Source organism: Grus americana, chromosome 3, assembly GCF_028858705.1.
Source record: "Grus americana isolate bGruAme1 chromosome 3, bGruAme1.mat, whole genome shotgun sequence".
NCBI classification, from domain to species: domain Eukaryota; kingdom Metazoa; phylum Chordata; class Aves; order Gruiformes; family Gruidae; genus Grus; species Grus americana.
The window spans coordinates 80547870-80573290 of NC_072854.1; the positions used below are offsets into that span (position 1 = coordinate 80547870).

General features: G+C 44.9%; 1 protein-coding gene across 1 annotated transcript in view; it reads left to right on the forward strand.

The window, feature by feature from the left end:
* The window catches only part of PGBD5 (piggyBac transposable element derived 5), a 72697-nt gene extending 53019 nt beyond the window's left edge, over positions 1-19678 (forward strand). The window contains exons 5-7 of the mRNA XM_054821724.1: positions 4446-4643; positions 10039-10144; positions 11651-19678. Of these exons, the coding sequence (XP_054677699.1) occupies positions 4446-4643; positions 10039-10144; positions 11651-11846 (500 nt within the window). The 3' untranslated portion in view covers positions 11847-19678. The remainder of the gene's footprint in view (positions 1-4445; positions 4644-10038; positions 10145-11650) is intronic.
* Positions 19679-25421: the final 5743 nt, after the last annotated feature.

Here is a 25421-nt window from a genome sequence, read left to right on the forward strand (position 1 = left end):
ATGTGAACAGGGCCATACCAGGACCAATAAGTGTCATGAGAGCCGGTTGAAGAGCATCTATGCTCAGGTGCTCATGACAGTTCAAGACACATTCTTAAACTGATGAATTTACTTTTCTTGTTCAAGAAAATTTAATTTCTGGGCTGGAGCAGGATCAGTGGTAGAAAGATTCCATTGAGAAATGAAAACAAAAAGAAATCGGTATTGATCTTAACTGCTTTATATCGTTTGGGGTTTTTTTTTTGTGACTATCAACAGAGAAATAGGGGGAGATTTAAATAAGCTAATGCTTAGAAACCATAAACTTTTGGGGAACCTAAACTGACATTTAAAGGAACTAAAGGGGATTCTGGAAAATCTAGAAAGAGGCACCCACTAAAAATGTATCAGTTCCTCTCAAAATTCTTGATGAAAAAGACCTGGGGTCTTGGTAGCCAGCAAGTTGAACACGAGTCAGCAGCATGCCCTGGCAGCAAAGATGGTCAGTGCTATCCGGGGCTGTGTTAACAGGAGTGGAGCCTGTAGATCGAGGGAGGTGATTATTGCCTCCTACTCAGCATAGTTTTGGACAACATGCCCCCCAGTACAGGAAAGGCATTGATAAACTGGAGTAAGTTCAACAGAAGGCCACCAACCTGACCGGGGGCTGTTATGGGGAGGGAACTGTGCTTGTTCGGCCTGAGAAGAGAAGGCTTCAGGGCGACCCAACAGCAGCCTTATGCTACCCTAAGGAGGTTGTCGAGAGAATGGAGCTGGCTCTTCACAGTGGTGCATTGTGGAAGGATGAAAAACAACAGACATAAGCTGAAGTAAAAGGAGTTCAGACTAGACGTAAGGTTTTTCCTGAGGGCAGTGGAGCAGGATGCCCAGACAGGTTGTGCAGTTTCTGTCCTTGGAGGTTTTCGAGATCAGACAAGATAAAGCCCTGAGCAGCGCTGTCTGACCTCAGAACTGACCCTGCTCTGAGCAGGGGATGGGACTAGAGACCTCCCAAGTTGCCTTCCAACCTGAATTGTCTTTTAATCCATAGGATCCCATTATCCTATGAAGACTTTTGTGGAACATTAACTATCGTTTGCCTTTCCTAACCCTAACCCACACATGCATTACTGCAGAAAACACAGTGTTCTTTATTGAAAGCCTGCTATGTAGCACCTTCACTGTACCGCAGTAGAGAATATATGCCTAGTAATATAAAGGGATGTCGGTGAACATAATCCTAAGATCTATGAAGATACCAAGAGCTGAGAAAACTCCAGAAAATAAGACAGGGCACTTTGATCTTACTCAAAATCAAAAACCTGGATAGACCTCTTTTTTATTTTTCAGGGGACATACAAAGCATTTCTTTCTCTGGCCTCTGAACAGAACTGGAAACCTGCACTGATATGCCCCAAATTCTCTGTTCTGTGAGCAGAGAGCTGTCCCTGTTATTTGCTGTGACATTCATTCCTAATGCACATCTCTTCCCCCCCGCCCTAAGCGTTAGTTGTCCATTACAGAGGACAGCACCTCCTAAAGCCCTGTGTCCCGTGCTTCCCTTAAACACACGATCACCAAAAGTCCCTTTTGTGTTTTCTGAACCAGCAGGAACAGCCAGCTCTGTCCTGCGGAGTGGCTGGGGTTGGCAAAGCTGCAGGAGTTGCCAGCCTGAGCGACCATGGCACTCCCACAAGCTCTGCAGGATCCTGCAACTCCAGCACATGGACTAAAGCAAGCTCTCATCTCCTTCCCACAGCAGGCTCCCCAGTTGCCCTAGCTCTGACTTGACCCAGCGTTGCATACAAGATAAATGATTGCAGAATGTGTATTTTTGCCTGAACTAGTTCAAGCCTGGCTATCTTTGCAAATGGTACTAATGAAGATGCGGTGAAACAGGCTTCAGCACAAGCTCTCTGGGTCTGGACACCCTGGGAATGAATCTTGGGTGACTACATCACATTTCCTCATTTTGCTCAGCTAGCTTAGGTGTATGCATTTATATTGCAGTTACGGTTTAAGAAGACCAGAGGAGGACAACCTGTCTCCACTGAGTCCTGTGTATGTGGCAAACACCTGTTGTGATTCTGATTTAATTACACACAAAAACTTCATTGAACCAGATGGGCATAATTTTTATTGCTCCTATTGCTATGGTAACTGGGTGGTTTTAAAAAACTCTACAGATTAAGGGTATCATCCATGGTGAGAGACACTAGTAAATCTGCCAAAGTGCTGCACTTTTCTAGGGTATACAGCAGGAAGGTTACACAGTGTGTTCTTGAGAGAGGAAGTGGTTCCCATTATTCTGTATGAGGAGTGAAACATCTGCTGGACGCTTTCTGCAGGCTTATTGCCTGAGCTAAAGGGAAGGCTACAGTTAATTATTATGGGATCTCAGAGATGGCTGTTGCTATTTTGAAGCTCTAGCACAATAATGTAGTTATTAGCTTGGTTTTATACCATTGCGGTCTCCTGGAGAGAGTAAGTATCACCCTTCAGTGAGTCATAACCTTTAAGCAGCTAAGGAAATTCTTCTCAGGCTTGCTTGTTATCAGAGCAGGAAGATCTTAATTTTGGCTAGAAGAAAGCTTTCTAAAAGTTTGATATGTTAATGCCAAAGTTTGCAGGCATGTGACCTATGTTGTTTGTGTACCTCTTACCAAGAAAAGAAATTAAAAGGAAGAAAAAAAGCCTTCCACTGGAGGTGCAGTTCCTCCTATATTGATTGTAAGTCTGTTGCCATCAGGTTTTTCCCGTTGTCTTTTGTGGAAGGAACTTACAGATTTCCAGGGACTGATTCATTCATTAGAAATAACTGATGGGAGTGCAGATTTTCTCCTTCAGAATGAAGTTGCCCCATTGCTGTGTTGGTTGACCATCTTCTGACATGAGTGTCTTAAATTTCTGATGGAAGATCCTTAGCTCCTTGTAGACCTTCCCACAGCACCTGGACCAATACATGAGTATTAGCAATTATTATATTAGTATTCCTGTAGTATCTGTGAGCTGTTGAGAGGATGCTCAGCATGCCAGGCACTATACGAACCAAGGCCAAAGGCTGCACCTGCACTTCAAGAGCTTAAGTCATTCCAGAAAGACGGAGGCAGAAGAGCCACATGAATGGAAACCCAAGAACAGAGGTAACACGCTCAGGGGAAGCCAGACACTGCAGTCTGACTTAGCATTTCCCCTGTGAGGATATCCAGTTATCCAACGTGCAAAATTCAGCACAATGAAAAATTTCATTAAGAAGACTTAGCTGACAGATGAGCTTTAAACTACCTCAAGCCTCTGCTGCCATACGAAAGATGTGCACAGATGTCACCTGATTCCATGCCTATCTGTTTTTTTCCACTCAGGTGGGTTGACACAAAACCTAGGGGAACAGAGGAAATTTCCATCCAAGATTTCCTTGAGTTCAATTCATTTGATCAAGCAGATCTGCTTCTTTTGGATTAACATAAACAGGCCATTATTATTTCACAACCTAATGACAAATTCAAGCATTGTCATTATTAATGTTGTTTCCAAGTCTTGTTTGTGCTCACCTGGCTGCATTGAGATGTGTTTCGTGGTGTTAGATTTTATTCATTGCCTCTTTCACATATGAAAAGGCCAAGAAGACAAGCAGAAAGTGTGGCCCGTGGAGCCTCTGTCTGTGCAGAACAAGATCAGTGCTCACTCAACCAGGGCACTGTTTGGTCTGTCTCCTTTCCCTAAAATCTGTTTTCATTGAACTTTTATTTCCATCTTCATCCTTCTGGCACATGCATTTTGTAAAAGCCAGTGGTTTTGGTGGTTCTTAATTGCTTAAGCAATTAATTTCCTTAACAAACCAGGCAATGCAAATGCAAGTAGTGAGCTGAAAATCAAGAACTGGGCAGCACACTGAAGCAGCAGATTAAACCAGAGTTTGTCAGCTCTGTATATTATGATTAAAAGCATCATGGGAGTCATGTAGGAGAATTTATTTCAGTTAACATCGAAGATGCTATAGCTTTCCCTACCTCCCTGCTTCCTCCACAATTTATTCTCTTAGTTAAACATCAAAGACTCTCTTGGATCATAAATTCTGATTTGTTCCATAATGTATATCACCATTGGGGTTTTTCTCAGTCCAGTTTTAAATGTTTTGTGAAGGCTATTGCACAGATTATAGATGTTAGTGTTGGGAAGATACCCTGAATTCTTCTTGTCATTTCATCATGACTCTGCAGGACATATCAATACATTTCATCAAGAGAGCAGGCTTTCTGCACTTGTCTCAGTTTCCAGAGACGTTCATGTAGGACACAAATCTTTGGTATTACAGGAGGCGGCCAGCTGGCTAACCTATCTGTTGGACTAGAAAGTTGCAGGACAAGCTCTTTCTCTAGGCGGGTCATTCAGACTTGCTCCGTTGCTCTTGCTTTCTGGGTCCATGCAATGGCTTGCTGATAGCGAATGTTTTTGTTCACGTGCAGAGATTTACTGCTGTGGGTTGCTGAGCGCCAGGAAGAGTGACTGCACAGGCCTACCTCCATCCATGCTGAACAACCCTGAAACTCCCCAGTCCAGAGGACAGTACAGAATAAGAATGAAGGGAAACATGTCCTTGATCTGCTGGTACAATAAAGGGCACTTCCGTTTTCTGACCAATGCCTATTCACCGGTTCAACAAGGTAAGCAATATTCCTGCTGCGCATCTCGAAAGTGCGCATGCTTTATGTGACAAGGCAAAATGAGTCACTGAGTTTGATAATAAGTCTGAACAAAAAGCTTGATCATAATATCCTAGATGAACAGTAGCAGTAATGATTACTTCCCTTTTGTGTCTTCCTACAGCTATTCTTTTTTCCCATACAAAGGTTAAAAGCCTACTGCTAACGCAGCCTCCTTCGCCTGAGCTGGTGGAGGCAGTATCCTTTTAGGTATAAAGATTATATCTTTGCTGATGGTCAGAGAAGGGAAGATGGTTGTTGTATACCACTATACTAGCCCCATGTGCAAAGCATCTTGTAGGATTGCTGCTACAGGAAAATTAATAAACGTCATGATCTACTTAGAACTCTGAGCAGATCCTACAATTAATTTATCTTATCCAGTAAAAACCTAGTCACAAACAAATGTCTTTTTGCCAGAAGTAAATATGATTAAGGCTTCCTGTTGTATGTTAAATTGATTTTAGCAGTTGATGAAAAGAAACCAAAACAAATAACTTGGATAGCTCAAATAATTGCAAAGAGCTTCTTGATACTGAAATCTTTTCCTTTTTGATAGCATACAGATGGTTTTAAGAAGGTTTGGAAACTTCTGTAAGATGCAATATGATTAGCTAACTCTTTGAAATTCATCTTTCAGTGAAAATATTGTTTCAGTTTTATTTAAATATTACTAGAAAAATACTTTGTAAACATCAATGTTAACTGCACCATTAGCAGAGGGAGCAAAAGCAGACTCTGCACTGGCAGCATCCTTTTACAAGCAGCACATGGAGGTGTGAGCTGTTGTGCTTGTGATTGACCTTGGGTCTATTTTGGTATAGAAGGGATTGTAGGTTGCGTGTGTGAGGTAGTTTAACATCCACGGATTAGGACCTGAGAGTGTGATGGGCAAGACCAGCCCAACACCTTGCTCACCAAATGCTAGCTGGGACAGTCGACATAGTTCACGGTGAATCAGAGCAGAAAACAGAGACTGGCTTTTTAAAGAGTGGTGCTGGGGGAAAGAGAGTCTCTAGTGGAGAGCTGGGAACAGATGGAGACTCAGTAGGAAGGCAGGAGGCCAGATTGCCTGCCTCTAATTTGGCATCTCTGAAGTCAGTGCAGCAAAGCTAGTTTAAACCAGCTTGAAGCTGGACCACCAAAGTCTCCTCTAAAGCATGTAAATATAGAGGAGGAAGAGGAGGAATCTATGCTCCTTGGGGCAAGCCTGTAGCACAGACCTGCTGAGCACACGTGTTAGATGGGAGGGGAGGTAGGGCCAAAGGGGGATAGAGCCCACGCCGGGTAGTTGGACAGAGACTGGCACCAGTGAGATCACCTGACGATGCATGGCACGTGTTTGCACTTGGTTGAGCATAAATGTTGAGGGGGATGGAGGAGGCCATGAAGAGAAAACCTTAAAAAAAAGAAGGCAAGACATGGTCAAAACAAAACTTAGGATGAGAAAAGAGGTGGATGTAGCTAATAATGAGCTATTTATTGCAACTTAAAGGAAAGTCGAGAAGGTAAATCTTGCCTGTACTCAGAGTGCAAATCCCACCCAAGCCAGAGGCACCAGGAGGGCAGTACACTTGTCAGAGCTGATCTATGAATACTATTCTTAGATACAGCAGGTTATTTATTATGGATGTTTTGAACCGACGTGTCATAATACATCATCTCAGATGCTAAAGGATGAGTCTTATTCCTTTAGTCTTGCAAAAATGTCCTGCTTACTCTGCTAGCAAGTATGAAGTTTCTGCCTAGAACAAAATTCAGTGGGGTTTTTAATTTCCCTTAAGCTTTAACTTGATTTTAATTTTTCCTTGTGCCTGTATTACCAAAGAACTGAGAAGCCAGAAGAGATTGGGACCCCTAGAGAGTAAAAAGTTACCCTTATTCTAAAGCAGGTGATGTATGTGCCGGTCCAAGCCTCCCCAACTATGGGACAAGGCTGCATTTTTGTTTTCCCACTCTAGATCTGGTGCCCACTTTCCCATCTCCATTACTACGTTCTAGAAATAACTACAGTCTTTTCCATTTTTCATGTGAAGCAGGATAGACCAGGCAGCAACCTCACTTGCTGCGCAGCAGGATGACCAGAATGACATCTTTAGCAAAAACTTGTTGAACCCAGGATCTTTTTAAGAAGTGGCTTCTTTTTAAAAAGACCTTTCACAGCTGTTCTTCACCAACCAGCTCTACTTAAAAGCTAAACAGACAATAGCTAAAGATAGAAAACAAAGCTTGGGCTAAAGAGCTGCAAATGGCATGTTGGCATCTCACAAGTGACTTGTGAGAACATGGGGGATGTTGTGGAGGCATTGCAATTGTATGAATCAGTTGTATAAGTCCTTGTGTCGTTCTTAGCCCAGGAGAAGCTGGAACGAGGAATGTCTGGTAACTAGTTTCCTGAAAATATCAGCTTGTGAGATTGGCCCAGGTCATTGGAAAGTCTGGGGAAAGAAGCATAATGTTAAAAAGTGTGTTTCAGGACAGGAAGCTTAGGGTTTTAACTTTAAATTTCCACATGTCCTTTGTGAGACTGCTTTCAGGGGGTTGTGTCCAAGGATGGTGAGAGTGGGGATGGGGCCGGAGGACTCTGATGGGAAGACCTTGAGCATTAGACCTTGTACCATGCTGACTGTCTGCAATTCTGATAAAGAACTGTAACAAATCTAATTCCTGATAAAAAGCCACATAGCACTTGGAACATGCAGTGTCCTCTCCGTTACATTATGTTATGCAATCTCAGTGTTTGCCAAGGTGGGTGCAAGTGCTAGTATTGCTGAGCCTCCATTTTTTAAAAAAACATGATTCTAGCTCTTAAAATCACAGATTGGCTCAGAATAAGTGTTTTGAGGAAGCAAACATTTGCACACCTTTGTCTTTCTGCTTCTTTCATTTGGGGTGGTATTTCCCAAGCTTTGATGAGCATACAGCTTAAAAACTTAAAAAAAACCCTAACAACCAAAAAAACCCCAATAGCTGCTGCCTGTCTACAATGGCAGCATGGAGGCTGGCAGCCAGCACCCCTTCCAGCACGCAGGCAAAGGCAAGCCGGGGCTGCAGTGCAGACGGTGTGTTCCCTGGAGTGCTGCCAGGGCCCGGAACGCAGCGATGCTGGGGGAGGACCAGGAGGGGAAATAGCTCATCGGATGTGCCGGTGAGTCAGCTGGCTTGGGACCACTTGCCACAGAGACCTGCAGCTAGGAACGACCCAGCTCCGACAGTTGTCTTCCCTGGAGAGGTGGCCTATGGCTACGAAACAAACCTAGAAAGGCTATAAAAATAATGTGCCTATAAAGCTATTTATATCCTCAAAACAGAGGAATGTTACGTGGAATATAATAGAAAGTGAGAGGGAGTATATGGTACCCACATAGTTGCCACGGCAATGTATTTTTTTAGGGATTGTGACTACAAAGCAAATTGCAAAGGAAATATAAATCCTTCAAAGGAAGACGGGGAAGAAAGAGAAGAGAGGAGAGCAAGAGGAGAAAGAAGGGGATTTTTTTTTTTTTTTGTAAAATGCTGGCACCAGGAACATAGTTACCCTTTCCTGACTTGCCCAGGTGGGATGGCAAGTGATTTTTGGGGCACTGATGCAGCAGGCTGGTGATATATCAGGCGTTTTTGCCTCGTGCTGGCCAGATGTTCGTAGGACTTACTAAAATGATCAAAAAAGCACTATAATAAGTATGTGAGTGTAATGAAGGATTTATTTGTTTGATTGGGGTTTTTCCCCTCCCCTTGGGCTACCCTGATACCCAGCTTGGGGAGACAGAGGTGAAAGGACAGCATATTGAATAATTTAGAGGTGATATAATTTTGGACTCTTGAAAAATCGGACTTTAAAGACCCCAAATAAATTGCGGCATCGCTCAGCTGTAACATGACATTTAGTATGTGTCATAAGTCGTGCTTCAAAATAGAGCCTGCCTGCTAGGACAGCACAGGGGGCTTGACAGAGATAATGGATGGAATGAGACTTCCAGCTGAAGGAATGAAGTGGTGAAGTCTGTAATCAAAACGTGAGGAGCATTTTAGGGATGATTGTAAAAGAGTTGGCAGAAGGAAGGCAATGAGAGTTTGAAGGCTTGAGAAATGAGAAAGTCCAGAATTGTACCTGTACTGAAACAATGCTGATAAAGGATGCAACCAAGCCTGTGCTTCTCTAGACCTGGAGAAAAAAAATGTCATGCCTGGGCGAGAGTAGAGATCCTCACTAGAGAGTGTGCCATATACATGGAGCAAGAGGTGGTCCATACCCTGGAGAGGTGACCATCAAACTCTGCAGGAACATAAAGTCAAAAGTTAGGGAACAGACTCCAATACTATAAGTTTGTCCTACTCATCCTTCCTTCCTACAAGGAGCTTCCCCTGGACAGGTAAAACACAGAGGACAGGAGTGATAAAGCAGAGAAGAGCTAGGGGAGTTTCTTGGGAGAGCGTTGGACTCCTAAGTACTGCTGCAGTGTAGGAGAATGCCAGGTCAAAAATGCACCATGTGAGGGAACGGGGCCCGTTCTTGGAGTATCCTGCTCAAGGCACTGCATTTTTGTCCATGCAGAGAGTGGCTGGTAGGGAGCTGCAGGGGACTTGTTGCCTTACCACAGATTTCTGCAGTAAGCAGGATAATCATCCCCCATGATGAGCTGAATTATCAGGACAGGAACCATCACTTGCAGGCAGAGAAACATGCGCTTAGCTCCACTGAGCAACCTAAGTGTACAGCTGAGCTCTGGCTCCCCACAGCAGCGAATCTGGCTGCTTCTCATTTCAGAGGTACTGTGGTTGTAGCACCTTCAACTCACCCGCTAGCATCACCTCTGACTTGACTGGGTTTAGCCAGTTGGCTCCTTCTTACTGTATTTTTTTTTCTTTGTCAATTAGCACCAGGTGGAGTGGAGGTACTGTTGCTCTTGGCCTCCATGGGTGGAGATAAACAAAGGCTTTAATTTCAGAGAACATATTTGGGACCTTAAGAAGAGCTCAAAGCATAAAATAGCAAGTCACAGCTCTAGAGGTGACCACAACTCACTGTGAATCAACAGAGAGACTGATACTGTCTGTAGGGGGCTACTGTGGGACTACAGCAATGTGTGGTTTTTTCTGAACATATGGTAAAAGTGTTTGTGTCTAACGCCTTTTCATTTCCAACTGAAAAATGATCCCTCTTCTTCCCCTTCCACTCACTCAATGTACTACCAATGCAAAAAAAAAAAAAAATCAAATTAGCATCTCTGTTACAGATAACCTCACAGTTTTAGGGCAGAAGCTGTCAATAAGGCTTATTTTATAATAAACTGTATCTTTTAATTGCTAGACCTATGATGTACATTTAAAACTTCTATGTTTCTAATTGATGCAGGAGTTATAATTAAGAGAAAAAGCGGAGAAATTCCATGCCCGTTGGCGGTTGAAGCCTTTGCTGCTCACCTTAGCTATATCTGCAAATATGATGACAAATACAGCAAGTAAGTAAGAATATGTGTGTGCATATATATACGTGCGTGTGTGTGTATTTCTTTCACTTCTCTGCTGCTGCAGTGTTTGAGTTCTCCATGTTGAGCTGCAGCTGAGGGCCCGATCCTGTTTGCACAGAATTAATCTCTGACAAACCTCCTGTTTCAGTCAAAGATCAGAAGCTGGCTCTCCACAAGGGCAAGAGCTGCGTTACTAGTGCTGTTTTGGCTTTATCTACCCATCTAGCAGTCAAAAAAAAATTCAGACTTATGTTCTTAACCTCTTATAAATGACACCTAAGAAGTGTTGGGAAGATGAGCCAGCAGGCTGATGTTTTTGACCACATCATATTGAAGACTAAATAGAGAATTCAACAAGGGTCTACCTGCCCCACACCTCTCTCAGGCTCAGCTTTCTACCGCTATCAGCAGATGGTGTTTAGGTGATTATCTGTCCTGGTGATATTTGTGTCACCCAGAGCCAGTTCAGTTGGGGATCTAGATGATCTGGAAGAGCAGAATGTAGATCTTTTGGCTCCTGAATTCCAGTTGGGCTCCTTCAGTGTTAGCTCTTAGTGTAGCAGGGAGAAACAGAAATGAGTAAGAACAGCAGCATTGAAGCTTGGCTGTGGGAATAGCAATGAGGTGCAGATGATTTCAAGAACTAAAAATTGAGGAGAGAGAAAAAGCAGTAGGGATTTTCTAGGCCAGTTCTGGGCAAGGCAGCAAGAATTCAGTAGAAGAGATGAAAGAGGAGGAGGTGGTTGCTGGAGACCGATGTTGGGATCTGATCTGAGGAAATCAATATGAAAAAGAGGTGAGGTAATAGATTTAAGTGGTTACTAAAAAAATGAAAGTAGGAAAATGGGAAATCTTATGACTGAAGAGCGAATATTCTGGCAGTCCTAGAATTAGTCAGAACCTAAATATAAGGATGTCAATCCTTTCTAGTTCTGCCTTATGGAGAAGTGCTCCACATACCAACACTGCACGCTCTGGCTCTACCCCCACATCCTCCCACCTACTGTTGACAGCAGCAGAAATCATTCTTTGCTCTCAATAGAGATAAACAAGAGGAGAAGCATCAGCAGTCTTCCCTAAACTGTAACATAATGTGCCTGAGGCTTTTTTTTAGTTACAAATTGAAGGGATTCAGACCCACAGCTCCCATCATGTGGATGTTTGTCACCGTTAAGCTTGAGGAGTCCGTATCGGTACTCTTACTTATATGGAGTGGTACAGAGGTGAGAGCGTTGCTGAGGTTTTGCTTCTGAGAGCATGGAAGTCTGTTCTTTTAGACACTAGTAGAAATTTTCAAAATTGTGCAACTTAACTATAAATGACTGTCAAATACATTGTACAAAATTTCTTAAGATGATACTTGCACTAGGTATTAAGTCCTGGGACTGCTTCCCCTTTGGGATTGCAGAATCTTTATCTGGGATTATTTCTTGTATCCCAGCTGCAAGTGTTTGGCTGAACAGTGCTTTTCCCTCCCCTTTTCTCTTGGTTCTTTAGGTATTTCATTTCTCACAAACCAAACAAGACCTGGCAACAAGTATTCTGGTTTGCCATCAGCATCGCTATAAACAATGCCTACATCCTCTACAAAATGTCAGAGGCCTACCACGTGACAAGGTATAGCCGCGCACAGTTTGGTGAAAGACTTGTAAAGGAGCTTCTGGGCTTGGAAGACACCTCACCCTCCCATTGATGTGTTGTTAATGGTGGCGTAGGCAGGGGGTGGAAGGTAAGCGGAAGAAGATACCACACCTGGAATGGCAAAGCAAGGAACTCGTGACACCACCAGTGCTGTCCTTATCCAAAAATGCCAAGTGATGCCACTAGAGAGGTGGAAACTTTGTTCCTAGTAGCAGCTGGATGCAAACATGTCCTGCAAAAAGTACCGCTGGAAAAGCTGACACAAAATTACATATGTGAATGCCCTGTAGGAATCCGTACACCAGAAACAGACTTAAATTAGTCATCAACTCAATACTATTTGTTGAACAGGGTCATCTTGTAAAGTTCCTCTTGGGCTAAGAGCTTGTCCTAAGCTGACACAGCTCAGCAGTCCTGGGCGGGCATTACAGAAAACTCTATACCTTCCTTGGAATTTTTCAGTTCTGGGACAAGCAACGTTAGCCTGCGCCATGAGCTGTGGTTGAGAGCGCCCGCCGTCCTGCAAGGCATCGCTGCTGTCCTCCCGGTGTGCTAAACAAAGCAGTTCAGATACACAAACGCTGAAGCAAGCGTATTGACAAACAAAACCTTCACAGGCAGACAGCCAGGAACTGAGGACCAGTTAAGACTTTTTCTTTCTGTCTTTTTTTTTTTCCCCCTCTTTGTTTTTATTAGTGTAATGTAAGGCAATTTGATCCCAGTTAGAACACAGCAAAATTAAGAGAAACCAAATACATTAGTGAATTTAAAATGGAAATACATTACGTTGATTTTCTTTTTTAACCAGAATGAAACATTTTGTACACAAACAATACTGTAAGTATTAACAGTGAGTAAACCAGTAAGAAATACTGCCTCACATCTTAACTGCCACGGTCAGTGTACAGGTGAGAAATCAGAGTATAACAACTATATTTTTTCTTAATTTCAATTGTATCTTAAATGTTGCATAAAAATCTAATGTAATAGACTGTTAAGTTTTTAGGAACAACAATTTCTTTCTTTTTCTTTTGTAACTGTCAAGACTTTTTTTGGTCCATTTTAGAACTCCATTTGGCACACAGTTGGCAGGAAAAAAATAAGTGACTAATAGCAGTGTGTTTCCCATTATCACTGCGGGGTGTTCTGTAGAAATTCTTCTTGTTAGAATTCAGGGCTTGTCACAGTAGTTGTAATTAGGCAGATTACATGTTTAGCAAAATAACATAGCATTGTGTTTTACAAAAGAAAGAAGTCCAGTTGCAACCAGACCTTAAACCTCACTAAAACAGAGCAAGCCCAAAGAATTCTCCTGTTCTGGGTAACGTGATAGAGGACAAGCATCGTCATAAGCTGGTGCCCATGGCTAAACCACCACATTTTGGTGCTGGTGGAACCTAAAGGCCCTGAAGCTTTGGAAAACGTTGCCGAGAGAGGGAGGTATGACTGAAACAGGGGAGGATTGATACTGAGGTGAAATACTACCCTGCCCTCTACACAACATTGTTGATTTCACTCCACAACTCAAACAGCAAAAAACCTCTGTATTCTAAAGGTTAGCAGTGATGGACACAAACATAATTGCATTAACTTACAGGGCAGAAGCTATGTAGCTTAGAGGACCAGCTCGTTTTAGGTCCCCAAGCCTGAAAAGTTTTACTGAAGAGTTACTCAAGAGGAATGGAGCAATTGATTGACCAGTGTAAACCTCACCAGGTTATATGTATCTATCTGGCAAGAGACGATAGAGGGTAACCAACATGAATTTGAGAACTCCCAGATTTCATCATTATGTGATGTGCAAATGCATAGCATATAAATCATAACAGAGGAAGAATCCAGCCTGGGCTAGTAAATTACTGACTAGCCAAAAGAGCATCCTTGCACTGACGTCCTTCTATTTTCACCAAAGTCTTATTGTTTTGGAGTAGACTTAGAGGCAGGTCTCACCTGGTTGCAGGGAGAGTAAGGAGATGGCCAACTCCATGGTGGTTCTGCTTGCAATACAGCCTGGAGACTGTCCCGCACGTCCTGCTCTGCCTGCCGGCTGCATGATGTGCAGCAGTGGGTTTCCTAAGCATCCCTCTTCACTTCTCAGTCCGCAAGGTCTCCACCCAGGAAATGTGGAAGAAAAGACAAAACCTTGTGCATTGAGGCCTCCTAGCCTCGAAAGGAAGGAGAGTTTGTACCACTCTAGTCCTTGGCAATGCCAAGGAGCCCAAGGATGAGTTCAAAATGTCTTGGCCCTGCCGAGAACTGAGACCACCTCTCTTCAGACTCTGTGTGTGGTAGCTGGCTCTTGTCAGTCTTATCAGTATTCAAAGGGGGAGAGGAGCTAGCGTGAGGCATGAAAAACAAATGTTCAGCAATATAAGGCCACAGTTTCGTGTTTTGGTTTTTTTTTTTTTTTTTTTTTAGGGAATTCCACAGAGGTACCTAAAAGCAAATGGTGTTCTTATCGCTCCCTGCTTCAGACAATGCCAGCCTATATTGTAACAGGAAGAGTAGCTACAAGGTCATTATGTCCTGTAAATTTACATGGTAGTCAAAATTGGGGCAGTAAGCAAAGGTCTGGCTGGAACTTTTCTGATGGGACAGCTTGAAAGAACAGTAGCTGCTGGGAGCCCAGCTTCCTTGCACTCCCCTGCAATGCCGGAGCATTGCCAAGGTGCACGTGCCCCCAGCAGAGGTGGGCAGGTTTGCAGGACCTCCTTGGAGCCACTTGGCACTTCTGAGGAGTAAGCACAGCACTCTCCAGCTATGGCGTAGCCCCCGAGATAGATGTGGAGCCTTTGGCCAATTGCTACATTGCTACGTATGCTTAAAGGCTTGGATCCAGGCCATGCCTTTTCTTTTTTCAGGAGACAGTAGGTCGAAGGCCTTGGAATGTTTAATTGTCCACTAACTTATGCTGTTAATTATGTGGATTACTTGAGCTAAAATCATGAGGTCCTGCTTTTTGCCTCAGGGACTGGGTCCTGAGTAGTTTTCCCTAGAATTGGTGTTGACGGGGGATTACACAGTGGCTGACTATTACAGGGAAGATGCTTTAGTCTCCTTTGTAAAGGAGAAAACTGAAAACAAAATTATAGCTTTGCAATGAATTTAATTTTCTTAGCCTTAACCATCCCTCATCATTTTGAACTGGTGCCCTAAACATGCACAAACATTCCATAAATAAGCAAAAATATTTATATATATTTATATGTACAAAATGCCTGAATTTTGGCTCTCAAAGCCAACAAGCAAAAGCCACCAAAGCATAGTCTGTATCCACAAATGACTATTCCACCTCATCTTCTCCATGTATTGACTGGGAGTGGATAGGGCCGGGGAAAGTTAAGATTTTCTCCTTGTTGAAAAGCATCTTGCACTTTCTCTATGTTACTACAAACAAGGCAAAGTAAATAAGGAAGAAATTGAATCATTTTTAAAAGGCAAAAGTTTGTTAACTGCAGCTCAGCTTCTGTAGCATTTGCTTTACTGCAAACTGGCTTACTCAGATTTGGTTCCTCACCTGCTTGTAACATTAAAGCTTCTCCCTAGTTAAAGGGGGAAAAAGGGGGGGGAGGGGGTAGTCTCAAAGTAGTGCAAGGATGCTAGTTATAGTGTGTGTGTGTGTGTGTGTTAATTGTGCGATGGCTTGTGAAATGATAGCAAGGTTGGTTTTTTTGTAGCCTTGAGACAATCTGGGTAAGAGATCTTAAAGCTCAGCAGTAGCTGAAACGTCAACCAGGTCACAGAGGAACGTCTCTAAATTTTTTGGGGGGGGGGGAGGGGGAAAGGTAGTTTGAAGCTGGAGTAGACGAGGGAGCAGCAAGGCTCATTTCTCTGCTGCTGAATTGAATTTTCATTCACACGTACTTCTGACAACTGGAAATTACTTATTTATGGTGTGCAAACTTTGTTTCAAAGAACCGAGACCATCAGTAAGACATACTGACCACCTTCTATGCACAGTACTTCTTTCAAGGTCTGTCATGCCACGATCCATTCTTGGAAAGCGTTTCTTTTCCCGGTGTGTAATATAACACTCACCAGAGCTTAGAAGCCACTGTGAAATGGTTTCTGCTGCTGCTGTCTGCGTTGAAAAATGCTTCAAGGGCTTGCAGAAATTCTGCCACTTTGTACTTCAGCCCATTTGTGCACTTGACACTAGGGCACAATTTAAAGAAATCTCATCTCCGTTTTCCATTTCTATTCTCTAGCCTCAACCCTTCTACATTTACGAGGTAGTCCGAGAATCCAAATTTATAGAAGTCTCAGTGTCCCTGATGGGTACAACTTTGTTTTCTTCAGACAATTCCTAGAGAAAAATGAATTTAGCTGTTTCCAGACTGACATTAAGGACAGCAACTCAGAACAGCATTCCCATTCTTTACTTCCAGCTACACTACTGTGACTTTTTTTTTTCTTTTTTGGCCGAAGACTTTTTTTTCCTTCTAACATTTATTTAGTAGTCTTTCTTGAGGTGGTGAGTAGCGAAAGAAGCCTCTGATATCTCGGTCTTACATGTCTTAGTCTCCCAGTCCTGGAGCTGATTTTAGTGATGAGTGGGGGATTATGCTGCATTGATAATTCTGCCCATCTGTGCTACTTCCCATGCAAGGATTGCAACCTCAGCACTCATGAGACATCATTAGCTCCTCAAATAGGAGCTTCCCCTTCCCTAATCAGGCACCAAGGTACAGCACAGGTAAGGGACTGATGAAATTGTGAAGTGGAATTCACGCTCCTGCTGCTTAAGTCCATGTTCTGCATTTTCAGTGACTTGGTTCCTGTTCAAATGCACTTTTCCAAACTAGAAATGAAAGCATGCTGAACATCATTCCACCCTGAAGTAAGGGCACTGGGACTTCGTCAGCACAGGTTCCTTACTCCGTATAGGCTGGTATGAGTCAAAACCGAGTTGCACTGAAGGTAAGAGAAAACGGGATAAAACACAGCGGCCCAGCCTGCCTAGAGGAGCTTAGAGGAGATAAATGGAGAAGCTGAAGCTCTGCTATAGTCCAATAATCAATGTGAAATTCAGACAAATAATTACTAAGACTGACTTGAAAAACATCACTGAGGCTTAGTTGGGATATGAAGTCTTCCATCCATCTCTGTTGTAGAGTTTGTTGCTAGGACTGATGTAAGATTAGTTGTTTGTAGAACAAGAGCTCATCTCAGTCTGGTTGAGAAAAACGTTCAATGGCAAAAGACTGTTAGCAACATTTCACAAAGGCAAGGAAAACATGAATATATTTGGCCTGTCATTAACTAGGATATTTTGCACCAACAGATTACATCATCATCTGCTTAAATACAAGCCTATCATCTTCAGTGCTACTTGATGTATATTCCTTCTTGGGACAGTTCTTCCCAAACCTATCTTTGTTTCCAGAAGCATTAGGAGCTGGAACAGCCCCCATTATCATCATCTCATTCTTGAGGAACAGTTGAGACTATCTGTGCTTTGTACAAAAAGGGTCTCTTCCTCTTCTTTTGAGACATGGCTCTGTGTCTTCAGAAATCTAGCCTTGGAGAAGTTTCCTGCCCTATGCTTTCCTTTGCTTCCCTCATTCCATGGATTTAGAGCACATCCAAATCATCCCGCAGGTTCTTGGTCAGGCTGGAAGAGGTGACAACAGAGAGTTGGCCTTTCAGTTTATTTTTGTAGTATTACTTTGCTGATCCTTTCTGCTATTTTGCAAGTCTCAGATGAAACAGGGTATTGTTTCTGAAGCCTATACTAATTGCAATCACTGTGAAGGTGTTGCCTGCTTTGCCCCATTAGTGCTGCCCGTCAGGTTTGTATGGACCCAAGACAGGTATCAGCATCACCACGCGCACTGCTCCCGTTGGAACGGCTGTAACATTCCTCAGCTCTGGATCGCTGTCAAAGAGCGGCCTTTGACATGGTCTCAGAGTTTTTTGGTGTTTTGGCTTTTTTTCTTAAACCCCTTCTACTCCGATGGGTCTGGTGACCAGCTGTTAGGTATCACAAAAAAGGCCTTAAGTGGTAAATCCCTTTTGTATCACTCTTCTGAAGTAATAACTGCTTGTATTAGATGTCAAGGTGGTCCACACAATGTGTAGTGCAAAAATCTTACCCATGAAAACGTCACGCTGCAAAAGTGCTCATGTGATGTAAGTGCAACAACCTTTGAATGCGTGGGGGACCTGGATGAAGAACCTAGTGGGAAAGGATGGTAACGCCGTCCTGTCGGGCCACAATGTGCAGGACCTAATTGGATAAACAAACTGGGGAGAGGTGAGGGCAATTTGGGACCCGAGCTCCTTGAATAAACAGGCTTCATAGTCAAGCCGGTCTCATCAGTTTTACTAGGGACGGGAAGAGGCCAGGCCCGTAGAGTTTGCTCCCAGCCCTGGCACCTCTGTTTCTAGCATAAAGAGCCTGGCAAATGCTTTCACTCTTCAAGTATTTACAGCGTGCTCTGGACTTGAAACTGAGCATTTTGTCCTATTTTCAGTAGTTGTTACCAAAAAAACCCCCAAAAACCTAGAAACCAGAAAGCAAAGCCCAGTACACTAGGTTCATCTGTCCAAAACCCCAACCCACTTGGTGTCAAAGTGACTTTGTGGTCTTGTTCTCCAATTAATCTATGTCAAGGTGTATGCAAAACGTGACTGCTGAACAATTCGTACCTCTTTACGAAACGGACTTACTCATTTGATGGAAAACAAATTGCAGGTCTCTTGGACTTACTTTTGCAACCTGGATTTTTCTTCTAGATGTAAGGCAAATCTTTGCCTGGCATTTCGGTACTGAAATTAAAAATAACTTGACCGCATGGTCTGGGGTGAGATTAAAGGTAGCAAAACTCAGGTTTATGCCTGAGATTAATCTGATCCCATATAGGTGAGGCTAATCACATTCTGATACAAGGAGGAGTTTAAGGGGAAGAGCAGGTTTGAGGCAGCAGAGGGAAGTTCAGAGGTTGGGCACGCAGAGGGAGAGGAGCCAGGCGCTCCCCTCTACCCCTCAGCTTTCCAGCATGTGTACCCCTCCCCTGCTGCCTTTGCATTAAAAGGAAAAGGCTGATGTTTAACACAGCCAGTCTGCGCAGCTGCTTTGGCAATGTCAGCCCTGCTTTGGCTACGCTGCTGGCCTCACTCCATGCCTTTCCTTGTACTAAACACGTTCAGTAGTCGTCAACCCCGGAGTCAAAGCTCTGCTGCGCGTCAGCACAGCGTGGAAGCGACAGGCTGAGGAAGCGCCACAGTAGAAACAGGAACAATGGGGATTCTGGAAAAGGAATCTCCCCCTCTACATTTCCTTTTCATTTAATTTGCAATGTGCGCAACTTTTTTACATTCCATCAAATGCAGCGACGGTACCAAACGCAAGCCGGGCCTTAGCTGGCCGACCGCTTTCAAGATGACTCCGTTGGGCTGTGCTCGCAACATCAGCGACTGCAGTTCTGTTGCAAAGTTCCATGTTCTTTCTAATTCTGAAGATTTCTGTTGAAAGTGTGAATTCCAGACGTAAAGCATACACTGCAATTGCTTTTTATTTTTCCCTTTTTTTTTTAGAAAAAAAAAAAATAACAACTTCTCGGAGCAATTTTGTAACAGCCAAGTCTTTCAGGAAATGCAGGTGTGTGACCTCTTCCTGGTGAGAGACACACAACTGTGTTTCTGCATGGGACAGGGAACTACTTTTGTGACACTGGTTTTGTTCTACACAAAGGCACGCTTGCAATAAATTTTTACAAGTTTTGTACACCATGAGCTAAACTCTGAGTTCCAAAAATGTGAAGTGTGGCAACAATAACAAAATGGATTTATAGTATCACTCTGATATCTTGTCATGTGATTTTATTTCAACAAAGTTTGTTTACAATCAACAACTTTGAAATACAGTCAGATATATTACCGGTTGCTTTTCTGTCTCGTTCTTTTCTGGACTAGGTGGGGAAGATGCTTGGTGGTCCTCTGGGGCTGTAGGGTGAAAGGACGTGCAGAAGATACTGCTAGATAAATTCCAGGTTCTCACTCTGTGACCATTAAAGGCAAAAGCCTGACATCTTTATCCAGCCATTGAGTACAAAGACATTTTCTTTAGAAAGAACTGAGATTAAAAAGCCTTTCAACGTGGTCTGCGCACAGGCACAGGAAGGGGCCCTGCTGCCCCCACGCCCTTGCGCCGCCCACCAGCGACGCTTCCCAGCCACCGCAGGGCAGGGAGGGGTGGACGCAAGGGCACGGGTGGCTGTCCCAGCTCTCGGGCATCTCTGCTGAACCGTACCAGCCCCTTGTCCTGCTCTGACTCTTCCTGGCAAGGTTTTCTGTACCACCACTGGTACCCACTGAAATGGGTTTGCATGCCAAATAAGTGGTGTTTGCAGGCAAAACCAGACACGCGTCACCTGCAGATGACAGCTCTTTCACTGCTCCGAGCCAGGTTAACTACAACCTGGTTTAAACCTTAATCCACAAAGGGAGCAGAAACCTCACAGGAGAACACGTAAGTGGGGTTATGGTGGGTCTTGGCCAACAACCACAATAAAGATGTCCCCCACGCCTTGGGCCTGCGTCCCTCATTCCTGGTGGCCGCAGAGCCGTCTGCTGGGGCGCAGGCTGGGGAGCATCCTCCAGGTATGTGCTAGTATGGCTCAACACTGACCTCTTGCTGTGATCTGTTGGGTGGCTGCCGTCTCTAATGTGCTCAGGGTATTTCTTCACAGTAACATGTTTTCCACAGGTAGAAATTTGGTTTGCATTTAAATTGTCTGAAGAAAAATCCAGACTTTCAGGGAAAATCAAACAGTAACCAGAAGCAACCAGCAGCGACCCACTTGACCTATTAAATATCTCTGTGGACCCAGTCTTTAGGAGGTGACTATATTTCTTAAGTTGCTTAGCTAGCATCAAAAAAAAGGGGAGGGCAGGAGATTCTGGCATGTTCAACACAGCCAAGCTCCCAGAAATCTTGTCAGCATACAGGTAGGTGAATTGACAACCCTTAATGCGCTGGTCTGGAGGACAGTCTGGACCCTTCACACAATCAGCTCCTCCAAGAAACAGGTTCCTTTTGTCCTTTGCCTTGCATTTTTTGCTCCACAACAGTCACTGCTGAGTGGCTGGGGAGGAACACACCCCCACCCCTAAAAATAGTTTCTGCTAGGAGATGTCACATCCAAGGTCAAGAAGTGATCAAACCACTGTGATTCCCTGCAGCACGCGGTGGATGCTGGCTCATCCCAAATGAGTGCCGAAGCTGTGAACATGTAGGTGCATCGTCAGGGTGGTGGACTGGCACATGAACACACCCCAACAGGGGACAGGGCGCCCCAAAATGTGAACAGCCTTGCACAGCACCACGGCACCTGCACCCACGGGTGGCTCTGTACATCACACCATAGGCACGCAGAGGCAGGAAGGCCCTAAGGAGATGATTACAAGCCCCTGCTGTGAGACCAGCCATACACCTGTCGAGATGTTCAGCTGTGTCATAAACCAAATGAGAATTTCTCCGCGTTCAGTGTCATGGTTAGAGAGCGCCGCCCCCCCCCCCCCCCCCCCCCCGGCAGCATCGCTTTGCTCCCTGGTCCCTGGATGCGCTGTGACCAGAGCTAATGCTGTGTGTAATCAGGCTACACAACCAGAGTTGTGAGAAGCGATGTGAATCATCTTTAACATGCTAAGTGAATAAAACAAGCAATTTGATTTGTGAAATTATGAAACCCAGGATCTCATTAACACCAAGACACACACGCATGCGCCACCTCAGCGCTGTCATTTAAAACAGTGGCATCCATTCAGATCAGGGCAGGGCCCGCAGTAACTCAATCTCCCGTTATTCTCAAGAGAATTTGCAATTAATAATTCCAGCAGTATAGTCTTTCTTAATTAAGCCAAACTTAACATTCCATTTTGCAGTGTTTTCTAATATCCTGTTCCACTTGCTCCTTCATCCCCCGAGAGGAGCAGAGAGAAAAAAGTGCCAAGTCACAGACGCTGCAGAGGATACCCCTAGCCATCACTAAGGCAAAGCACGGGCAGTCTTAAGGCACCTTCATCGGAGACTTGAAAAAGCACTTTACACGCGTTAATGAGCTGCATCTCATCAGACCCCTGCAAAGCAAAGCCATCTCAACTCTCTTCAGAGACCATCTCCACACTCCAGTTTCCTTAGATTACAGCACGGGTCAGATGCACAGCCAGCCACAGTTGCATCTTTGGGAATGAGAGTTTAAGAAAACAAAAGGCACAAGGTGATGAGAACTGAGGAGCCAGAGACCTCTTTCCCTCTTCTGCTGTTCCCACTTCCCCAGGTGAGGGCTTGGACGGGATTCCCCAGGAACACCTGCACTGACATCACCAGAGATTTTCACATCAAATTCAGGTATTTTACCAGCTTTGGCTTTTCTTTGCAGAATTCGTTTCCTCTCAAAAGTTTTGCCTGGCAACCCAAAAACCTTCCTCAGCCAAGAAGCAAGGCCACTAGCAAAGGCTCCCAGGGAACTGGTGTCCCACAAGGCGGGATGAGGATGACCTCCCCGGGCTCGCTGGCCGCAGCGCCACCCCCCCGCCCTGCGCTGACCCAGAGGCAGCTGGTACCAACAGTGACCTTGAACACGCTGAGGTGCAACAAGCCAAAATATGCTCTTTTGCATACTGCCATGATTCAGGACCTGGATTTTAACCTTAAAAGAAGGGTTAGATGCTCCTTCTGCCAGGTTCAGACTCCCCAGGAACAACAAGGCAGGATTTAAAATCCTGGCATTGTCTCATACCCTTTGGGGAAACAGCAAAGCAAACCACTTTCATCTGTTCTGGACAGACACAATTTTTAAAAAAGGAGAATCTTGTCAAGCTTCCAGCAGCCAGGTACAATGATGCCAAACAATAATCTACAAAAATTGAAAGTTTTGCGAGAAAGAGGAGGAGGGGAGAGACGTTTCTTTAATTTGCTGCGAGTAGGATTAGCATCTGCAGCCAGCCATGCCGCAATAAATTGCAAATTGCTCTCAGAAATTGGAAAGGTTCGTTGCCTACTAGTCTATCTGTATCCCAAAGCATTTTAACACCAAAACTCTTGGAGATAAAGACAAATACGTGAACTAATGTACATATATATCTCTTGAACATTCGGACTGAAAAAGCTGGTCTCCAAACATAAGCAACTCTATCTCCACCCAGCCGCAGAAGAAAGTCCCCATTCGACACTTGCAACGATAAACGTAATTCTGTACCTGTCAGCTTTCCTCCGGCTTGTACACGCCGTTCCTCTTGTCACTGTCTCTGGGTCATCTCTCTTCAGTCCTCTCCACTACCGTGCCCAGCAACCCGCTACCACCTGGTACAGCGACGGGATGAAGAAGCATCCCACAACTAGCTTAGCATAACATTTTTGTGTTCAAATAATCACCTTTTTTTATTCCTATCCCCTGATTAATACAGAGAAGATAGAGCACTGCTCTGTTCAGAACAGCAGTTTCAAAAGTGCCACTGCAGCGTTCCACAGTTTCTGTCTGTTCAGACACCAGATAATGTCAAGTATTTACTAAACTGAGCACAGGTGATGACCCACAGTCTGCAGCCAGACTGAGCAATCAGTGCTATTAAATAATGCAAGTCAGGTTTAACAAACTTATTAAAAGATGAGAGATACTAGCACTTTTAATCAAGAAAATTCATTACTGCACCCAGAGGCTTGGTGCGTGTGACCTTGAACTAGAGCAGCTCTGATGTATCTGAAAGGTGCGTCAGTTGGACCCAAACCAGCTGCTGAACATCTGTATTCCTTACAGGGGTCTTGGGCAATGCAATAAACAGACGTTAGATAGTTTAAACAAGTCATCCACGTTCAGCAGCATCCCCTCTCTTACCTGGGGTGACAGCAGCCAGTTTCAAGGCATCGTGCACTACAGTGATTTTAGAAGCTGCTTTTATATTGTGTAAAATACACCTGCCTTCCCCTGGCCTGGGGCAAGTATGCACACACCAAGTGCAGACGCTGAAGTGGACCCAGTGGGGGACCAGGAGCAGCTTTCTATTGCTCATGCAACGAGCGGCCTGAACTTCTGTTCCCACAGGCTACCGCGAACAACCTGTTTCTTGGGATTTGTCCAATAACGTCACCACCACTGAATTTCAATGCAAACAGCTATAGAGTCAGGGTGGTTCGGCAGACCAGTTGTAAACCGCGTGTCACGAGCAGCTTGCAAGGCACTGGGACGAGCAATTCTCTGATTACTTCCCAGCAGAGCAGCCTGCAGGAGCGATGACCAGGCACCCTCTGAGCAAGGGAGAGCAGGTGCCTGGCAGAACTGGGCCGCAAAGGAGCTTCCCTGCTGCAGCTACATAGGTGGGCACCCAACCTTGCACCTGGGCACAGGTTTTAACCACCAGGTATGCCAGACCCTCCTCTTGTCTCCATGTGCTCGCCCTACCTCTTGTCTCCTTGGTTTTACGGCTGCCGGTCCCAACCAGTTCTGCTTTCACGCTGCAAATAACCAAAGTGCTTTGACGCTACCCGAAGGGGAGAAAACTAGAACAGAAAGAGAGAAAGAAAGAATTTCCTCTTCCTGTTCCTTTTTGAACAACAAGGAGTTATTTATAACATCCTCAGGTTCATTGTTGCCAGACAGCAGTGCCCTTTCCCAGCTGACAGAGCCTCTCCAGCAACGACAGCCTCGCGGTAGCCTGCAGGAATTTATTGCCTGAGATAGCTTAACCCAGTTTCTCACGTGGTTAGTGAAAATCAGCAGTGGATGAGATTTGCTGTTGCTGCTGTTCTTCAGGACCCTACGCAAAGGCTGAAGCACCCAGGAACGAGCAGCTCTGTCTCCTTAAGTCAGATTTACCTAAAAACGAGCGGTTGCAAAGTCATCTTCCCTCACTGAAAACAAAGACTAACATCTTATCTGGAGGATAAGAGGATTTACAAGCTGGTCCCAAAGTTGCCCTTCTCTCCATCAGCCCCTCGGGGCCGTGTGATCGAGGCACTCAGCGGAGGGCACAGCACTTGCTGGGCAGGTGACCTAAATACTGCTTTGCCCATCGATGCTGCGGGGCACTGAAGGGGTTTGTGTGCTGCCTCCCCTCCCCTCCCCTCCCCTCCCCTCCCCTCCCCTCCCCTCCCCTCCCCACCAGTTTGAGCCCCTGGGATGCTCTCGCCCCCGACAGGCACCACGGGAAAACCCAGGGGCATCCTCTCAGTTTGGAGCAACGCAACTGCTCCACAGCCTGAGGAGGAGTCACACCACACCCCCCCAAGAGGCACAGCCTCCAGAAGCACGGGTAACGGGGCCAGCGTCGCACACGCCAGGCCCCTGTCCCCGCGGGTGCATGTCGGCACAGCACAGCTGACGGGCCCAGTTCTGCCCTTCCCGGCTCCCCCAGCAGCGCTCTGCAAGCACTGGCTTCTCCGGTGAGAGCATCTCTGGCCAAACAGGACACGACCGTTCCAAACGAATAGCAACAACAGCAGCAGATTCGTAGGTGTCTCAGAGCTGCTCAAAGCAGCAGGGAGAAGACGGAGCGGGAGTGTTTCAGGAAAGGGTGATAAAGGGTCACTATCGTGGGACGTTTTGGACTTTTGGCACTTTCACGCAGGTCTTGAGTTTCACGGGATGCTCCCGGGATGGACCTGAGCCTCCTGGGTCGAGCTCTG